Genomic DNA, 18,701 nt, shown 5'->3' with positions numbered 1-18,701 from the left:
ATTCTATCTTATTTTTAACCACCTCTCTTCTACTTAAATCATCTTCTTCTTACCTTTACTCCTTCAGGGCCAAAAAGGAACATCTACTTCTTCTTTTCATATAATCCTTTGATTTTACTTGAACATGATATTGAAGTCTTCCATTAGCCATCTTTTCTTCAAGCTAATGAATAAAGATAGTCTTCTAATTTTTCCTAACCATTTAACATCTCTTCCCTATTATTTTCTAGAACTATTCTACACTCTACACTCATCATTCTTTTGGGAAAAAAAATGGTGTCCCCAAATTAGGCAATGTATTAAGATGCTTGTATTTAAGGATATGTTCAATGGAAGGATTCTTTTCAGGGTCTTGAATGTCATAGTTCTTTTAATAAAAATGAAATATCACATTAATTTTTCCCTCATAACAGCATAACTCAGGGGAAAAAAACAAAGGAACTTATCTTGTAGACATAATTTTCTGGATCCAAGGGATATAATGGAAGATGTTAGTATAGACACCAATGTTATCTACCAGGAAATTCCCAACCTCTATCCCTTGAATCTTGTCTTTGCAGACCACTGCAGCCAGTACAGCTTCCTGGGAAGAAAGAAAAAGAAAAAACAAGAAAAAGGAATTGGAACTTCTCTTTGAACTTGGAGATCTCCAATTAACAAGGTTGGGCATGACACTTTGCCACCTTCCATCAAATCTATCAATATAGTAGTATAGCAGACAGACTATTATAATAAGAATGAGGAGATGAATTAAGATTCCCCACTCTGCTATTACCAAAGTATTTATCCTGTAAGGTCTAGTTAAACCAAGTATCAGGTAAAAGGATTAGATACCCCATGGTGCAAAGAAATCTCTTGAGCATTTTTAAGGTTCTGAAACTTGCATTACTTTGTGAAATCCTAAACAACAGGGGTCAAGGATCAAGACTTACTGTCACTATAAGAGGCTAATGTTGCTGGGATCATACTGAGACAAGCTTTTTAGTCAATCCTAGTGATCTTACACCTGGAAATAATTTGAGAAAAAGCATGTACTCCTTCCTATAGGTCTACTTGCCCCGAGACTTGTCCTATAACTCACCAGTGAATATCTGTTCTCAACACAAGGATGGGAGGACAACACTATTTCCATCATATAGTCATGCACTACTATAATGTCACTAATTAGTTTCATGAAAATTCAGTGTTAGTTAAAACAATAGTACAGGTTTAATGAATAATGGGAGATGTGGTTTTTACCAGGACAATGTTATAAGCAGGATATATGTTTTGAGTAACCAAAATCAGTATTAGAAAAATAAAGGAGAGAGAGATGTGACTGGAACACTGCTATTCTCTTGGGTAATAGTTTTCTTTGGAAAACCATGGCTTGTTTCATCACCAGATAGGGAGAAGGTAGAATCATTTTTATTTTTGCTTTTGTTGGGCAGTGGGGTTAAACTTGACTTATCCAAAGACCCATAGCTAGTAAATATAAAGTATCTGAGGTTAGATTTGAATTCATGTCCTCCTGACTCCAGGGTTGATGCTCTATCCACTGTAACACCTAACTACCCACAAGGTAACTTCACCTTCACGGTCTTTACTGACTGGGATTTCTGCCTAACCTCACACAAAGCCTCAGAAGTACAGAGAAAGACAAGAATGATAATATTTATTGGACATTCAGAGGTCATGGAAGGGACCTCAGTTGAACCCCTTTATTTTATAGGTGAAGGAAACAGTCTAGAAAGGTTAGGAGACCTGTCTAAAGTTTTGGACAGCCTTGGACCTAGGTCCTCTAACTCCAGAACCAGTATTCTTTACAAAATACTTCATTGCTTCTAGTCTTTGATAGAGGAAACTGGTTGCTTCTTGTCCTTTATTAACTAAGAGAACCAAAGTGACATCACTGTGTTAGAGATGAGTTACAGAGTGTCTGATTCTGAGTTCCTGACAAATTGTGAAGAGAATAGATAAATTACCACAAAAAATCTCTCAAATGTCTTTGGGAATTTCACACATATTCTGTTCTTGCTGACTTTTCCTTGTTTTGTTTGCTGGCACTCTTTGTCTGATAGCAGAGGGGCTGTGAGGGTTTGTCGAAGGTCAGGGTACTTGCCTGAGAGATAGAAATAGAAATAATTTCTTATTACTCTCTGATGATTTACCATTATTCTTTTCAAATGATTCTTTTAGTTCTCCTCCCCCTTTCAAATTATCCCATGTTTAATCTTTTGGATTTACTTGTATTTATTGTCTTTAGATTTTTTTTAATAGATTCTTGTATTCTCCCCTCCCCCCCATTAGAATGTAAGTGCCTACTATATGCTAGGTGCTGTGCATAGGCAATCAATTTTTATTAATTGATTGTAATCTAATGACAGTTTTTGAACTAGAATGATGAGATCACACATACATCTTGAAGCTATATAGGCAAAATTTGTGAGAAAGAAAGGTGAGAGAGAGAGAGAGAGAGAGAGAGAGAGAGAGAGAGAGTCCAGTCAAAAACCTATTCAGAAACAATGTCTAAAGTCCAAATTAATGCTAATGGAGGGATTAAATGGGGTTATGTAGTAGCTGCTGGCCTTTTGGGTTCAGTTCTACCTATGAGGAAATCATTATTCAGACTTGGGAAAGCATGGGTGAAAATAAAACAAAAATTTATTAAAAAGGTTACAAGACATAGGAAGGGCTAGGAAGAGAGAGAGAGATAAAGATACAAGAACAGCCAAGCAGTGTTGGCTGGGCCATTGTCAGAGAAGAAGACTGAGGTGACCTTGAACCAGGGTCCAACCCAGGTTTTTATGTCTTGCCTCTCATCCAGAGGGCAAAAGGTGAACTCCCTTCCCCTATACTGGACCCAGAATTAGGTAGAGAGTAAAGCCCAAGGAGATCTGGATATAAATTTTACATTAAACAATGAATCAATGGTACATTAAGAATGGAGGAGGGAGGGGGTCTCTACCCCAAGCAACTTTTAAGATTATAATTGTTTCTGTTACAATTATAATTCTCTACTTCTAGTCAATTAATATCTTAAAAGTGGGTGGTAGACAAAAACATCTCCACCCAAATTCTTTCCCCTGCATCAATAGGAGTACTCACCAGTATTTTTTATGCTCCAGTCTAAGCCTGAGATAACACACTTTGTGCCTGCAGGGATGTTTTTAGTGGGCAGGGCCATGGGCTGGACTTTCTCATTGAGAACTGCAGGTTTGGATAGCTTAATGAGCATGAGGTTGTGTTCAGAAGAATCTGTACTCAAATTCCAATAAGGAATGATTTGGACAGAATTAATGGTCTGCTCGGTCCCATCCCTAACTCTTTTCTTGAAATTTCCCAACTTCACTTTGAGGCTTCTGTAATAGTGATGGAAAGATTAAGTGTAAGGAGATAGAACACTTATGAATCTACTCATAACCACACATCTTTCTTTGAGGCTTTCTTAAAACATACTTTAGCTAACTGTCCTCTGACTTAGCTCTACTTGAACTATCTTCATTTTCTACATTCTCTATTCTTCTCAATTCTAGAAAGTCCTTTTAATTAAAATAAAATTTTCCTTATTTCTTCTGTAACTGTCTCAGCACAGAGGCTGTATGTTCTCATTAATTGACCTTACAAGTTCCATGACCTCCTCAACTCTTATCACCTCCCATCTTAACTTGGTTTATTAAGCCTCTTTTTTTGCTCATCAAGCTCAGAACTTTGCCCACCATCCTCACTCCTCTTTTATATAGTCTATTGATCTGTTCAAAGATGTGTGGTTATGAGTAGATTAAAAAATTAATAAGACACAAGTAAGCCTTCTATTTGATCCTGTTACTTCTTGGATACTTCTTGGGCAAAGGAGAATGTGATAACTTTAAAAATGTTTTCCAGGGGTGGCTAGGTGATGTAGTGGAGTCAGGAGTACCTGGGTTCAAATCTGGTCTCAGGCACTTAGTAATTGCCTAGCTGTGTGGCCTTGGGCAAGCCACTTAATCCCATTTGCCTTGCAAAACTCTAAAAAAAAAATATGTTTTCCAGATAGAATTCCCACAAATATAGGCTGAGAGAGAACTATATTTTGGGAACTTACGGTAAGTAGCAATGAGCAGCTGCCAGGACCCACTGCTGATGGATGAGAACACCTACACAGGGCCCAAATTTATTTTTGATATTTACAAGGTACGGTGCAGGATCATCATTCTGCTCATCTGTATAACTAAAGGAAAATTCACCTTGGGGGAAAGATAGAGAAGAAAGCCAGGTTATAGGATTAGAAAAATAGAGCATTCTTCTATTCACTCAGTTGCTCCAGTTGACAATAGTCTTGATCTTGCTTCTTCATTGCTTCCATACTCTACAATCTATCAATTGAAGCAGCCAGGAAGATCAATGGGACCTAGGATGATGGGAGGAAGAGAATTCAATATAATCTTTTCAGCTACTAGGATTTGGAGATGGGAATAATGTTCTGAGTTTCATTTTGCTGATACTGAAAAAGGAGTTCCCCAAAGAGCAATGGGAGCCATCTTTTGAATAATCTTGAATAGAATTGGGAAAGAATATTGTGCTCAAAGATCTCTAAGTTTCCTTCCAACTCTAAATCCACGATCCTAAATTTTTATACTATTTACACACCACTGGCTTGGGAGCATGAAAATGTGTCTGACACTTCACTAAGGTGGGGAGAGTCAAAGAGTAGGAAGCATACATCTCTGCCCATAACTTTCTCCACATTTTCCTTATTCTTCCCGCCTCTAATACCTCCCAATCAAGAATAACTCAGACTTTTCCTATCACATAAAGGAAACTAGTTGGTATAGAGGTTAGAATATTCAGGAGACTAATCTTCATGAGGTCAAATCTGTTCTCAGACACTTACTAGCTATGTGAATCTGAACTTAACCCTATTTACCTCAGTTTTCTAATCTGTAAAATGATCCAGAAAAGGAAATGGTGAACCACTTATTTTTGCTGATAAAACCTCAAAATGGGTTCATAAAGAGTTTGACACTACTGAAACAACATGATAGAAAAGGATAGAAACTCATGAACACTCACCAGCAAGGAGAACAAAAAGAAAAATGTACTTCATATTTAGGCCAGGATATTTATCTATCCTAATGATGAAGCTGAGTACTACAGGAAAACATGGAGTTCAATTTTCCCTTCCACATCTGTTCCCCATAGTACTGAATAGAAGTGGATGATATTGGAAAGGAGTATTCAGTGGGTTAAGACTCTGAGCATGAGCTGGGAATTCTAAGGCTTAGAAGTATTTCCTTCTTTTTCAAAATAGAGCATTACAGAGGCAGGTTAACCCTAACTTTTTCCTTTTTAAGTAGTAAGAAAGTTTATACCTTTCTCTTTATAACACTCACCTCTCCATTCCCTATATCATCACCATACCCATTATCAACATCACTACTGTTGTCCCAAGCAACAGACCACACATTCTGAATGGATCTCAAACAGGGCAAAGCTACATGTTGGAAATGAAATAAAGTCAAACCAGTTATTTGCTTAATTAGAAGTAGTTTCATGGATATTTTAATAAACCAGAAGATCTGTCATGATGGGTTATCAATTCAGGGAGGTAATGCCAAAGACAATGTAATATGATCGAAACAATTCTACACTTGGGAATCTTACAGATCCTTCAGGTATCTTGGTTCTTGTCTCATCTCAGCCCATCCAAGAAGTAGCTGTGTCACAATGTGCTAGAAATATTTAAGCTTTCTGGGACTAAAGTTTTCTCAAATAAAAAAATGTAAAGGATGGATATTTTATTTCAAAATCTCTTATAACACCAAATTGTTATGATTCTATAATTTCTCTCATCCTCTGAAAACTTGTCTTATCTTCATGAGATGTCTATGGTGATGGTGCCATTTTTTTGTTGCCCTTAATGTCTCTCATTCTCTCTGATTTTTCAAGAATTTCCAACAGTGACTCCTAAGAGTTATTAGGATTTCCAACAGTGACTCCTATTAGAGTTATAAATTATTTAAGTATCTTGGGAGATAACTCATTACTGTCCAGTGATCTCCAGACAAAGGATTCCCAGATTTAAGATCTAAGGACTTGCAAAAGACAATTTGTCCCAGCCCCATCAGAGCTTCCTTTCTATTCTGAGGATATAACATTGTCTCACACATCTGTCCCAGAATATTACAAAGAAGGTGAAGATACAACTCTCAGCAATAACTCTTTTGGGAGGTGGGTTCATTTAAGGCAAGAGTGAGGCTATTTCAAATGCCTCGAGGCACTCATTTAAAAGGCTCAATAGAATGGTCTGACTGCTGCTCCACGTGCCCCGGGGCCTTGCTCTCTTGTCGCCCACCCTGTAGTAGCCCACCTGGCCTTCTGGGCTCTGCCAGCTTGCCCACCGGGGTCCCCGGGGATCCGGAACCATGTCTTCAATTAAGTTGCAGAGCTCTGATGGAGAGATATTTGAAGTTGATGTTGAAATTGCAAAATTGCAAAACAGTCTGTAACTATCAAGACCATGTTGGAAGATCTGGGAATGGATGATGAAGGGGATGATGATCCAGTTCCTCTACCAAATGTTAATGCAGTAATATTAAAAAAGGTAATTCAGTGGTGCACCCATCACAAGGATGATCCTCCCTCCTCCTCCTGAGGATGATGAGAACAAAGAGAAGCAAACAGATGATATTCCTGTTTGGGACCAAGAGTTCCTGAAAGTTGAACCCTTTTTGAACTTATTCTGGCTGCAAACTACTTAGACATTAAAGGTTTGCTTGATGTCACATGCAAGACTGTTGCAAATATGATCAAGGGGAAAAACTCCAGAAGAGATTTGCAAAACATTTAATATCAAGAATGAGTTTACTGAAGAGGAAGAAGCCCAGATACACAAAGAGAACCAATGGTGTGAAGAAAAGTGAAGTTTTGTGCCTGTCGACACTGTAACAATGTAAGGATCATTCCAAATAACTAGTTGCACAGCTCTGTTTATAATTGTTAATATTAGACAAATGCAGCAGCAAATCCGTTGTATTAGCAGGATATCAATCGTTCCCATTGCATGTGTAGTGTTTTTTGAGTCCAGAGTCTAATCCTATGACTGTTTTAACCAGTATAATCAAAAGTCTTTTTACTTTGGTCTGAATAAAACTGAAACTGTGTGGGTTCTGTATGGAAAGTGGCACTTTTGGCTTTCCTTTTACTTTGTAAAGCAATTTGTCCAGTTATTGTCTAGCTTTAAACTTCAGTTTTCTTGCCATCTGACTTGCCCTTTAAGGAACATTGGCATTGTAAATAAAACCACTTGGAAAAGTTTTCCACAATAGAATTAGCAAAATGTTATCTTTATTCATGAGCTTGAAACAGGCAAAAGGCTAATTTAGGTAAATGTTTTGAATGGTTTTTCTCCATGGATTTTTTTTTCCAGTTCCTCAGAGTGAAAAAATAGAGAACTACTGGTATAGATTAGACTAGCCCTGAGGTTTCCTTAAATGGGATGTATCTGTTTTGAATGCTGTCAAACTTAAGAGTGCTTTTTGCAAACTGGAGGCCCAGTTACTAACCAGCAAGCAGCTTGTGGTTATTTGGCAGAAATGTGAATTAGATAAAGTTGTTAAGTTTTTCATAATTAAACAAGACACTTACCCCACCCCCCAAAAAAAAAAATAAAAGGCTCAATATCACACCAAAATCATACCTCATCATTCTTTTCTCTAGAGTGAAATCATTGAATTGTTGCCTAACTTCTAGGTGTCTTTCCTTTCCATCCCCTAATTCCTTTTATTTCTCACTTGTTTCTTGTTCAATTACCTCTATTTGCTTTGTCCAGTATATTTGAAGCCATCTGAGAGCTAAATCCACGTTATTTCCATCTTAGTAGTAGGAGTGGAATCTTAAGAACTGGAAAGAATCATCTAGTTCCATTCATATACCTTCCCTTCTCCCAACAAATAATTTTTCCCTTCTTAACAAATCTAGCCTTTGTTGGACACCAGACTGAAGCAGCTAGGTGGTAATAGGGAATAGAGTGTTGGAGTAAAAGAGACCTCAGTTGAAATGCTACCTCAAGCACTTAGTAGCTGTGTGAATTTGAACGTATCATTTACCCTCATGTTTAGTTATCATTCTTGTTGCTGTGGTGTGTGTGTGTGTGTGTGTGTGTGTGTGTGTGTGTGTGTGTGTGTGTGTAAGTGTGTGTGTTCTTCTAGTAACTGATTTAGAGGATAGTGAAGTTTATGTACCTCACCTTCTCCCACCCATTTCTTCGTTCATAAATATCCATTTGTATGTTCAAATTTTAAGATAATTCCTTCTTATTTTTTCCTCTTCTTTTTATTGGATTCTTGTTCTCATTCTCCTCTTATTCTTAAGGCCATCAAGACATAACATAACCCTTCCCACACCTTGTCTAATTGGACATCTTATGAATCCTGATAATGGCAGAGTTTAGAGAGGACACATATGTATCATCTCCCTATATTTGAATATAAATGATTTATCATTGTTTAATCCTTTATCACTGTTCATTTATGTTTGCCTTTTTATGTTTCTCTACTCCTGTGTTTGAACTTCAAAATTTCTCTGTAGCTATGATCTTTTCTTTAGGAATGCTTGTAAATCTTTAATGATCCATTTTTACCTTCTAGTATTATATAAGTTTTTCTGGGTAAGTCATTCCAAGTTCTCTGATACTTTTTAGTGGTGGATCCTGAATCACATTGCTTCTCTAGTGCTTCTTTCTTTCTGACTATTTGTAGTATTTTGTTTAAACTGGAAGCTCTGGATAATGGCTGATCCTGGAAGTTTTCATTTTGATATTTCTTTCAGTGTCACCTAGTCACCCTTGAGGAGCTATTCTTAACTGAACTTCCTCCTTAAAATATTAAATAGGGGTGGCTAGGTGGTACAGTGGATAGAGCACCTGTCCTGGAGTCAGGAGTACCTGAGTTCAAATCCGACCTCATACACTTAATAATTACCTAGCTGTATGGTCTTGGGTAAGCCACTTAACCCCATTCCTTGCAAAATAAAAAAAAAAAACTAAAAAATTTATTAAATATACTATATTAGGTGTGTGTGTGTGTGTGTGTGTGTGCTTAAGCATTTTTTTTCCTGAAAGACTACAATAAAAATATGAAGGTGATGTAAAAAGTGCATGAAATGATATAAAGTAGCAGAGTCAAGTGAATATTGACTTTACAACTTTAGAGGACCAGTCAGAGGGTTAAAATTTTATTCTCAAAGAGAAGTAAAGGTTACACTTTCAATTCTTCCACATAACTCTTATAAAAACTGTTTATGATTGCAATTGATTTTTCATATTTATTAAACACATACATTTAAAAAGTTTATCACATATAATTAATTTCAACAGAAGTCTTACTGAATATGGGATATGGATAGGGATTAGAGGCTGCTGTCATAAGTGGTTGTTTTTCCTACATTACTCATTCAATGATAACAAGCAATGAAGTGCCTTCTAAAATAAAAGGAGAAAGAAAAAAGGTTGTAGTGGAAATTTTTTCTTCATTGATCTTCAACACTTTGAATTTGACATTTCTGAATATGGGTAATCCTCTTCCAATAATGCAAATTGGAAACCCATTCATATCATATCACTACATGTGACTTTCATCAATTGTATTTCCATCAATTCTTCATAAGATGGTTGATTTTCTATCAACAGTCTGAGGACCTTTGTCAACCAAAAAAAGAGGTATTTATTAAATGCCAATGGCATCAGCTACCTTCTGGTGTGTTTTTGTCCATTAGATTGCAAACTCCTTGAGGGCTGCACTGTCTGTTTTATTTGTAGCCTTAGTGCTTAGCACACTCCCTTGGCACATTAGTAGGATCTTAATGTTTATTGAATTGAATCAGGTATGTACTTTGAATTAGATTCAAAGAATACAAAGGTTTCTTTACATTGTGCAGGATTGCAGTGTAGATGTGGGCTGACCATTGGTTATCTCATTTAGTCTAGTGCTCATTTTACTGACATATTTTTTGTCATCCTTTATGCTGCCTCTCTGTTCATTCTTGGTTAGCCCACTCATGCCTATCAATCCTCCTCCTTTGCATTTTGGGTGATCTGTGTTTTATAAATTTGATGAATTAAGAAATAAATTAAGAAAATAGTACTATTTGGAGTCCTAAAGCATCTTTTACAGTCTTTTGGTTGCTTCTGCTAGTCTGCAGAAAAGAAAACTATTCACACTAAATAAATGTAACACAACTTCTATTACCTATTGTAGTGCCAGACTCTAGACATTAGACAAGATAAAAACTGCTAATTCTCTTTTCTCTAAAGAAACTTATATTGTATTTGGAAGAAGTGGTACACAAATATAAAAGCAAGATGGAATCTAGGGGCTTCCTCCAAGTGATGAAGAGGAGGTGCAGGAATTTTCTAGGTATGTTTGGATATTGTGCAAAGACTGACAAGAGGTGGAATATCACTGTACTAAAAGTTTGGATCCTAATTGTAAAGAGTCTGAAATGTGCAACAGTATTATTTTCTCCTAGAGAATAGGAGACCCACTAACACTTTTCTTTTGGACAGAAGTCACAGTGAGATGAGACATGTTCAAGTGTGTGTTCTAGGAAACTATATATGAACAATGTAGGGAGATGGTGTTAGGTCCAGGGAGACAGACCAATGGAAAGGTTATTGCAGTAATACTCCAAGGTGTCTTATTCTATTGATAACTGAGGTAGCATGAGATTCAGGGAAGATGGTTTTGAAATATTTTTTTTTCTGCAAGATGGTCCATATAAACTAACTGAAAGACTTTTAGAATTTATTATTGTCTGACAAAATTGATGTAAGGAAATGAATGTATAAAATATAAAGTGGCATCTTATAGGGGACTAAAAAAACTTCTAAGTAACTGAAGCTCTTGAGATGGAGCTCCTACTCCCCAATCTCAATTTCATATCAACAAGTCTTATAGAGCATCTTGTCTGAGCATCTATTCTGCATTGTCTATGTTCTCCTTAGTTCTACATTCTTGGCTATAATTCAGATTCTGGAATTCGATTCTACTTGTCTCATTCTTTGAATCTTATTTCACACCCCCCCCCCCCACCTTCCTTATTCTCACAGCCTGATATCAATGAGTCCCAATAATATTTCTTCAAAGCTGCTATTACTACTATGATTATTACTACACTACTACTACTGCTACTGCTACTGCTACTGCTAATGCCACTACTATGGCTACTGTTACACCACACTACTACTTATACTGCTGCTGCTGCTGCTGCTACTACTACTACTACTACTACTACTACTACTACACTATACCAATACTATTGATGCAACTATGACTTCTGCACTGTACTACTAATACTATTGCTGCTGTTGCTGCTGCTTCTCCTTTTCCTCTTTTTTCCTTCCTCCTCCTCCTCCTTTTCCTCCTTATGATTTGTCTATTGTAGAAAACTCTTATTAGCACACCTCCTCTACTAATATCCAGATTGGAATCAGCTTCAACACCAGTCTTAAAGAGAGTTGCCTGGGGCATGCTGTTAAGTGATTCAAACAATCCAGTTCGGTTCAGGACTTTCTAGGTTTTGTTCACATCAAGAAAAGGCATCTTTCTGTCTCACTATGTATGCACATATTACATTGATGCCTCTCAGCACTTCAATAATAATATTTAGAATGCAATATAAAAATCTTTGAGACTCAGATGCAATCTCACATCAATATCAGTATGTTCTTTTTCCCTAGGAAAGCAACCTACTAAGTGCTTCATTTGGTGTGTAGAAAAGTAAGTCAATGTAATTTACTGCCAGTCCCTGGAGAAACAGAAATGAGATCCTACAGATAGCCTTTCATGTTATATTACTTTTAATATGACGTTTCTTTTTTTTCTGACAACAGTGTAAGTCAGAGGGAATAGAAGCAACTCATCCTGTAGACAGTTTTCTGTATGCAGAAGATATACTGGAAGATATCAATATAGAGACTGATATCTCCCAGGAAATGCCTACACTTTCTTCTCCTAAATCTTGTCACCACAGATGATATCAGCCAATACCACTTCCTAAAAAATAAGAGGGGGGAAAAACAATGGTCAGAGTAATTTCTTCTGGCTGAGAGAACTCTTCATCTCCCAAGAATGGGAAAAAGAAACCTTCCAAAGTTCCATTTCTTTATAACCCCCAGAGGCAGCATGTAATGGAAAAATACTATATTGAGAAAATTAGGAGAAGATTTAAGTTTAAATCTGAATTCTAATATTAACTAGCATTTTGGTTTCTGAGCTTGAGACACTTTATGAGAACAGTTTGTCTAAGGAAAAAATGTCTAAGGTTTTGTTTAAAATATGAATTTATTAATTTATGATACCCTAGGGAGCTTATAAGAGTATGAAAACTGAGTTCCATCATGGGTTCTGCATTTGAGCACCTTCTCAGTGACAATTTTATCATTCATTCCTAAGGAGAAAAATTTCTAAGATTAAATTTTAATTTAATTAACTACATATGCTAACTTTGATTTTTCTGATACCCTAGACCATAAGGGTATTGTACATTTTATGATACCTACATATTTTCTGGTACCCTAGAAAAGTGGAATTATGGGAATCTTTATTTTGAAATGAGATTGCCCACAACTCAATTCATACCAGACTTTGAGACTTCCAAATACCAATCTAGAAACAGCCAAATATTTCTCTGATCCCTAAGTATTATTTTACCTTCTTTATCTCTCCAGAAATCTTCCCTGTCTCTCAATGCAGGATAGCCTTTGGAGAATTAAGAATAACACCTCATCAATAGTCAAGTACCATTTATGCCATTGAAGGATCCTACAAAAAAAAAAACAACTGGTGGACCACCCAATCCCAAAATTAACAATGATAAAATGAAAACTTCATTACTGGACTACAGTCCTCCTTTAAGTTATATAATAAAAAGAATAGAGGAGAGAAACTAATTAAGCTTGAATACAGTACAAATTGAGTACACAAATCTTTAATCTTCATACCATAGAGTCAAATTTGAAACCAGTAGAGTATTAACTTAAAAACATATAAACACATTTCAAGTTGAGAAGAGACTAGAATGTAAGACAATTACCAGGTTTCCACACAAAGTTTCTTGAATGATTTTAAGAATTCCACATCTCTCTTGCTTTTGCAGCTGACTTTTCGGAGGTCTGGTTTCTGACACTCTTTCTTTGTGATTAGGGAAACTTTAAATTTTTTCTTAAGGTCAAACTGCTTTCCTAGAGAAAAGATTTTTCCATATTGTACACTGTAACACCCAATACATCCTCACCCCCTTTCCCCTTTCCCCCAAATTACTATAATTCTTTCTACCTTGGTCTTTTTTTTTGGTGCTCAGATATATAGAAAAAAAGACTTTATTGTGGTACCATGAAAAAATATCTTTATAAATTTTACTTCCCTTTGCTGCCATCAATTCCTCCTCAAGAGTCATATCTGAAAGCTATATTTTGCTAGTCTTTTGATCAAGAAAGTGACATGATCTGATAATGTCTGCCTTTAATTTTGTTGAGTTGATGGGGTTTTGAAAGGGGACAAACTTGGGAGACAGAATGATCTATTTTTAAAATGCTAATGGAAAATATTTATATCAAATGCTAAAAGCCCAAGAATTGCCTTCAGAACTATCACTTTGATATCCATTAAGGACAATCTGTTGTGCTGAATATTAAGTAGCTTAATATTTCAGGGAACAAATCCAGATAGCACATTTCATTGCTGGGGTATAATCCCTGCTGAGTTTCATGGATCATATTTTCCCAAGGAAGACAGTTCCAAGTTTCTTACCCTGATAGGGGTCCCAGGAAGAAAAGGAACTTGTTTCTTCAGGAATCTAAGGAAATTGAGAGGAGACATAGCCTAATGGGGATTTGGAAGCAGGGTAGATACACAAAGCTCCTTGCCAACTTGTTTCTCTTCAGATGTCTCTTTCCTGGAATTCCATCCCATTGTGCAAAAAATGAAGTAATTTGCTCATGAACAGTTTATGAAGTGTCCACTGGGTGTCTCCCAAAACCATTGTGGCAGATAGACTAAAATCTAGAGACCAAGACATTCTTTTCACTATGTATACACAATGCAATGTATATATTTTTTCTTTCTTCCTCAGCAGGAAAGTTCATTCTATTGGCTATGGATTATTTTGAAAGGAAACACATTTATTACCATTGTTGTTGTTGTTGCTTTTTCTTTTCTTTTTTTTTTTAATGAAGATTTTATTTTTGAGTTTTACAATGTTTCCCCTGATCCTACTTCCTTTCCTCCACGCCCCACAGAAAGCAATTTGCCAGTCTTTACATTGTTTCCATGTTGTACATTGATCCAAATTGGGTGTGATGAGGCAGAAATCATATCCTTAAGGAAGAAACAAAAAGTCTAAGAGATAACAAGATCAGACAATAAGATATCTTGTTTTTTTCCCCCTAAATTAAAGGAAATAGTCCTTGGACTTTGTTCAAACTCCACTATCTGGATACAGATGATATTCTCCATTGAGGACAGCCCCAAATTGTCTCTGATTGTTGCACTGATGGAATGAGCAAGTCCATCAAGATTGATCATCACTCCCATCTTGCTGTTAGGGTTAGTGTTTTTCTGGTTCTGCTCATCTCACTTCATGCAAATCCCTCTAGACTTTCCTGAATTCCCGTCCCTCCTGATTTCTAATAGAACAATAGTGTTCCATGACATACATATACCACAGTTTGCTAAGTCATTTCCCAATCGAAGGACATTTACTTGATTTCCAATTCTTTGCCACCATAAATAGGGCTGCTCTGAATATTTTTGTACAAGTGATGTTTTTACCCTTTTTCATCATCTCTTCAGGGTATAGACCCAGTAGTGGTATTGCTGGGTCAAAGGGTATGCACATTTTTGTTGCCCTTTGGGCATAGTTCCAAATTTCTCTCCAGAAAGGTTAGATGAGTTCACAACTCCACCAACAATGTAATAGTGTCCCAGATTTCCTACAACACTTCTAACAATAATCATTATCCTTTCTGGTTATATTGGCCAGTCTGAGAGGTGTCAGGTTAGATATCTCAGAGAAGCTTTAATTTGCATTTTTAAATAAGTAATGATTTAGAGCAATTTTTCAATATGACTATAGATTGTCTTGATCGCCTCATCTATAAATTGCTTTTGCATATCCTTTAACCATTTGTCAATTGGGGAATGTTGCTGTTTTTAAAACTCTTGAATTTTGAAAGAGAAGAGAAAGCCAGGTTGGAGTCTTAAGAGGCATAAAATAATTACAAGAAAAGCCTATAGTGTTGAGTCCCCCCCCCCATTTCCTCCCCTGTCTAAGTTTCTCCCCTCTCTAAATAATTACTAGTCTGCTGCCAGATGAATAGAACTACTTACCTGCACCGTTTTGTGTGCTCCAATCCAAGCCAGAGACTGTGCACTTGGTGATGCCAGGGATGACACTGATTCATTTGGGTAAGATCAAGGGCACCTTGTTGAAGTGCTTTGAAGAATCTGTAAAGTTCCAGTAGTGAATGATCTACATGGAATACATTTTCTCTATTCTGTCCTTAAATTTCTTTTTGAAATTTTCTATCATAACTTTGAAGCTTCTGTGTGGATGAAGGGGGGCAATATTTGCAGGGGGTTGAACATGGGAAGGGGAATGACTTTTTAACAACTTAATATCTTATTCCTTTAAAATTTATCACCATATCTCTATTGCTCAATGCCTATAAACCAGACCCAACAAACTTGACTTTCTCCTCATTCAGGTTACCCTGGGAACTTCTTTTTCATTCTTACAATTCCACTGAAAATAGCTTTATCTTCTTTAAAAAGAAAACCTAGGACTTCTAAAGGCCTTCTTTGTTTCCTTCTGAATAAATAAGAGCCCTTTGTAGTCATTTTTTAGCGTGAAAACTATATTGAATATCTTCACATTTCCAAGTGAACCTTGAATCACTGTATATGTATATACTTATATAAATTTATAAATATATACATTACCTATAAACCTATGTATAAATGTACATATTTATAATCTATGAGGCATAATGATCATTAAGGACAAAGATTAGAATTGTGACTATATCATTCTATCAATCATCTATCTCTATCTATCTATCTATCTATCTATCTATCTATCTATCTATCCATCTATCATCTTTTCTAGCTATTTGTAGATATCTAGAGTGTGTGGAGGCTGAAGGCATGGATGTCCATTGGCTGTAAGGTTGGAGGCCTCCTTCACTCACGGTAAGCAGCATTGTGTAGCAGCCAACGGAGATTGTTGATGCAAGAAAGCAGCTATGCAGGGGTGAAAATGGTTTTTGATAAAGACCAAGGAAGGTCTTCCTCCTTTTCTGAATTATAATTGAGGAAAAATGCACCTGTTGAAAAAGGGGAAAAAGGTAAGATTATAGAAACAGAAGAAACACATCCTCTATTTTGTTTTCCAGTACATTTTGGTTAATCACATTCCAGTCATCTTGGTCTCTGGTCTTGCCTTTCATTGGTTATCAAAAAGTACAATGTGGTTCTCCTATGCACACAGAAGTACACACACATATCAACATACACACACATTTGTGTGTGTGTGTGTGTATGTTGATATGTGTGTGAATCTGTTTACAGCCATTCTCATAAATGTAGGGGATAGAGTTTTAGGGGGACCAACTACTGGTTTGTGAGATTAGAGAAGCATCAGAGATCTTGAATTTCGTTTTCCTGTGATCAAGAGCAGGATTTCTGCAGATAGTTGTGTGATCCATGTTTATAACCTGAGCCTTGGGAAAAAGCATTTTTCCCCCTAGGGCAAGAATGAAATTCAAAAGGGACATGGAGACATCTTACAAAATTCATAACTGTCTCCAGATTCTCTTTATACCTTTTGGATATCTTGCCATGTACACTTCCATTCCTCCTAACTCAGATTATCTTGATAAAGATGGAAACCCCTAAATAATTACCTGAAAGGAGAGTAAAGAGAAAAATAAGGAGGAATAAAATGATGGTAGATACTCATCACTATCTCTATAACTCTTTTTTTTTTAGTTTTTTTTTTGCAAGGCAAATGGAGTTAAATGGCTTGCCTAAGGCCACACAGCTAGGTAATTATTAAGTGTCTGAGACTGGATTTGAATCCAGGTACTCCTGACTCCAAGGTCGGTGCTTTATCCATTACGCCGCCTAGCCACCCCCTCTATACTCTTTATAGCTCTCCACTTTTTATTCTATATACCCTTGCTCTTCTAAATCCATTATTTTTTGATAAGATAGGAAGCTATAGACACTCAAGACACTCACCCATAAGAAAAGCAAAAAGAAGAATAAACTTCATGATTATGTAAGATTCAGCCCTAGAGTTGAGACTGGGGAGTTCAGGAGAACATGGATCTTAGTTTCCCCACATCCTTTTCAGTGGTAGTGGGTTAAAGAAATGGAATGATAATGGGAAGAAGTTTTCAATGGGATATCTGGGCTGGATATCCAGGGCTTAGAACTCTTATTCCCTGAGTAGACCATCCCAGAGTCAAGCTTTCTACAGCTTGCCCCTAGGAACCTGTGGTCCCACTTCTCTTCCCACTACCTTTCCCCCTAACCACATGGATTACTTACATTCTACACTGAACTCTCCCTTCCTTATGACACTGGACCCTCCCATCCCTGTTAACCTCATTGCAACCGTTGTTCTGAGTAAAAAGACTATAATGTTTCTCAACAGCAAGTCCAATGCAACATGCATGTAGTAAATCATCTCTAAGAGTTTAACTAGGGTTCATGTGGGAATTGAGACACAGATCAAGCCAGATAATTGCTTTGAGGCTTTTTTGTTTACAGTTATTTTATTTTTCTGTTAATATTTTTCCAATTTCATATAGTTTTCAACATTCATTTTTTTTTATCAGATATGGGTTCCAAATTTTTTCCCCTCCCTCCCTTCCTTCCTTCTCCCCTCCCCAAGACAGTAAGTGATCTGAAATAGGTTATACATGTTCAATTATGTTAAACATATTTCCATATGTCTTTCTTTGAATGTGGATGGCATTTTCTATCACAAATGTTTTGGAATTGTCTTCTATCATTATATTGCTGAGAAGAGCTAAGTCTTGGTTACTTTGAACAGGAAAAGTAAAATGGAAATTTAACAAAAGAGAATTTGTTATGGAGGGGTGACAAGAAGTTGGTATTTGTCAGAGGCAGTGTAAATGTAGCTAGAATAGTATTGGATTTAGGAACCAGGAAATCTTGGCTCTTTCCCCAGCCCTTTTAAAAAGTATGACTTTCAGCAGGATTATTAGATTTTCTGAATCTCAGCTTTTTTTTCAACTGTAAAATTTAAAGTCTGAACTATAGGATTTCAAAATCTGATAAATAACTCCAAAGTTCTATGATTTTTTGGTTTTTATATATATATATAGGAACTTATCATATTGCTAGGACAGTTCTTTTTCAACAATACATTTTTTGCATTGATCTTTTATGTCTCTTCTGTTTTCCATGATTTGTTTATTTCTTTTTGGGAGAAAAGGGTCCTTTTAAAAATATAAAACATTAGCCAGATGAAGTAAAATATGCAATACACAAGTTATCACTGATCAAAGCTCTTTTAAAACAACCATCAAGGGTTGTAAAATATTTAAAAGTTCTATTTTCTTTTAGATTAGTAGTGATTCTATTTTCACAACAACAATATGCTATCTGCTTTACTAACTGCCCTCAGAGACTGTTGCTGTTTTCTAGACATGATGT

General features: G+C 36.3%; 1 protein-coding gene and 1 pseudogene across 3 annotated transcripts; one reads left to right on the top strand and one right to left on the bottom strand.

Annotated features, from left to right (window-relative positions):
• Positions 1-352: 352 nt before the first annotated feature.
• On the bottom strand, positions 353-5,383 carry LOC141493783 (putative inactive serine protease 37). Of its 3 annotated transcripts, none has more exons than XM_074195118.1 (5): positions 5,352-5,383; positions 4,064-4,369; positions 3,088-3,341; positions 1,965-2,101; positions 353-583 (listed from the first exon to the last, which is right to left on the bottom strand). In XM_074195118.1, exons 2-5 carry the CDS (start codon positions 4,258-4,260, stop codon positions 443-445), a joined length of 729 nt encoding a protein of 242 aa, XP_074051219.1. In that variant the 5' UTR covers positions 4,261-4,369; positions 5,352-5,383; the 3' UTR covers positions 353-442. The 3 variants fall into 3 exon arrangements, with proteins under 3 accessions (XP_074051219.1, XP_074051217.1, XP_074051220.1); XM_074195116.1 differs by lacking the exon at positions 5,352-5,383 and adding an exon at positions 5,032-5,343; XM_074195119.1 differs by lacking the exon at positions 5,352-5,383 and adding an exon at positions 5,032-5,343 and having other exon boundaries at positions 4,064-4,205.
• Positions 5,384-5,442: 59 nt separating this feature from the next.
• Positions 5,443-18,701, top strand: part of LOC141492850 (S-phase kinase-associated protein 1 pseudogene) — a 55,868-nt pseudogene continuing 42,609 nt past the window's right edge.

The sequence above is a fragment of the Macrotis lagotis genome, chromosome 7 (assembly GCF_037893015.1).
Source record: "Macrotis lagotis isolate mMagLag1 chromosome 7, bilby.v1.9.chrom.fasta, whole genome shotgun sequence".
NCBI classification, from domain to species: domain Eukaryota; kingdom Metazoa; phylum Chordata; class Mammalia; order Peramelemorphia; family Peramelidae; genus Macrotis; species Macrotis lagotis.
This window is presented reverse-complemented; position numbering and strand designations above follow the sequence as displayed.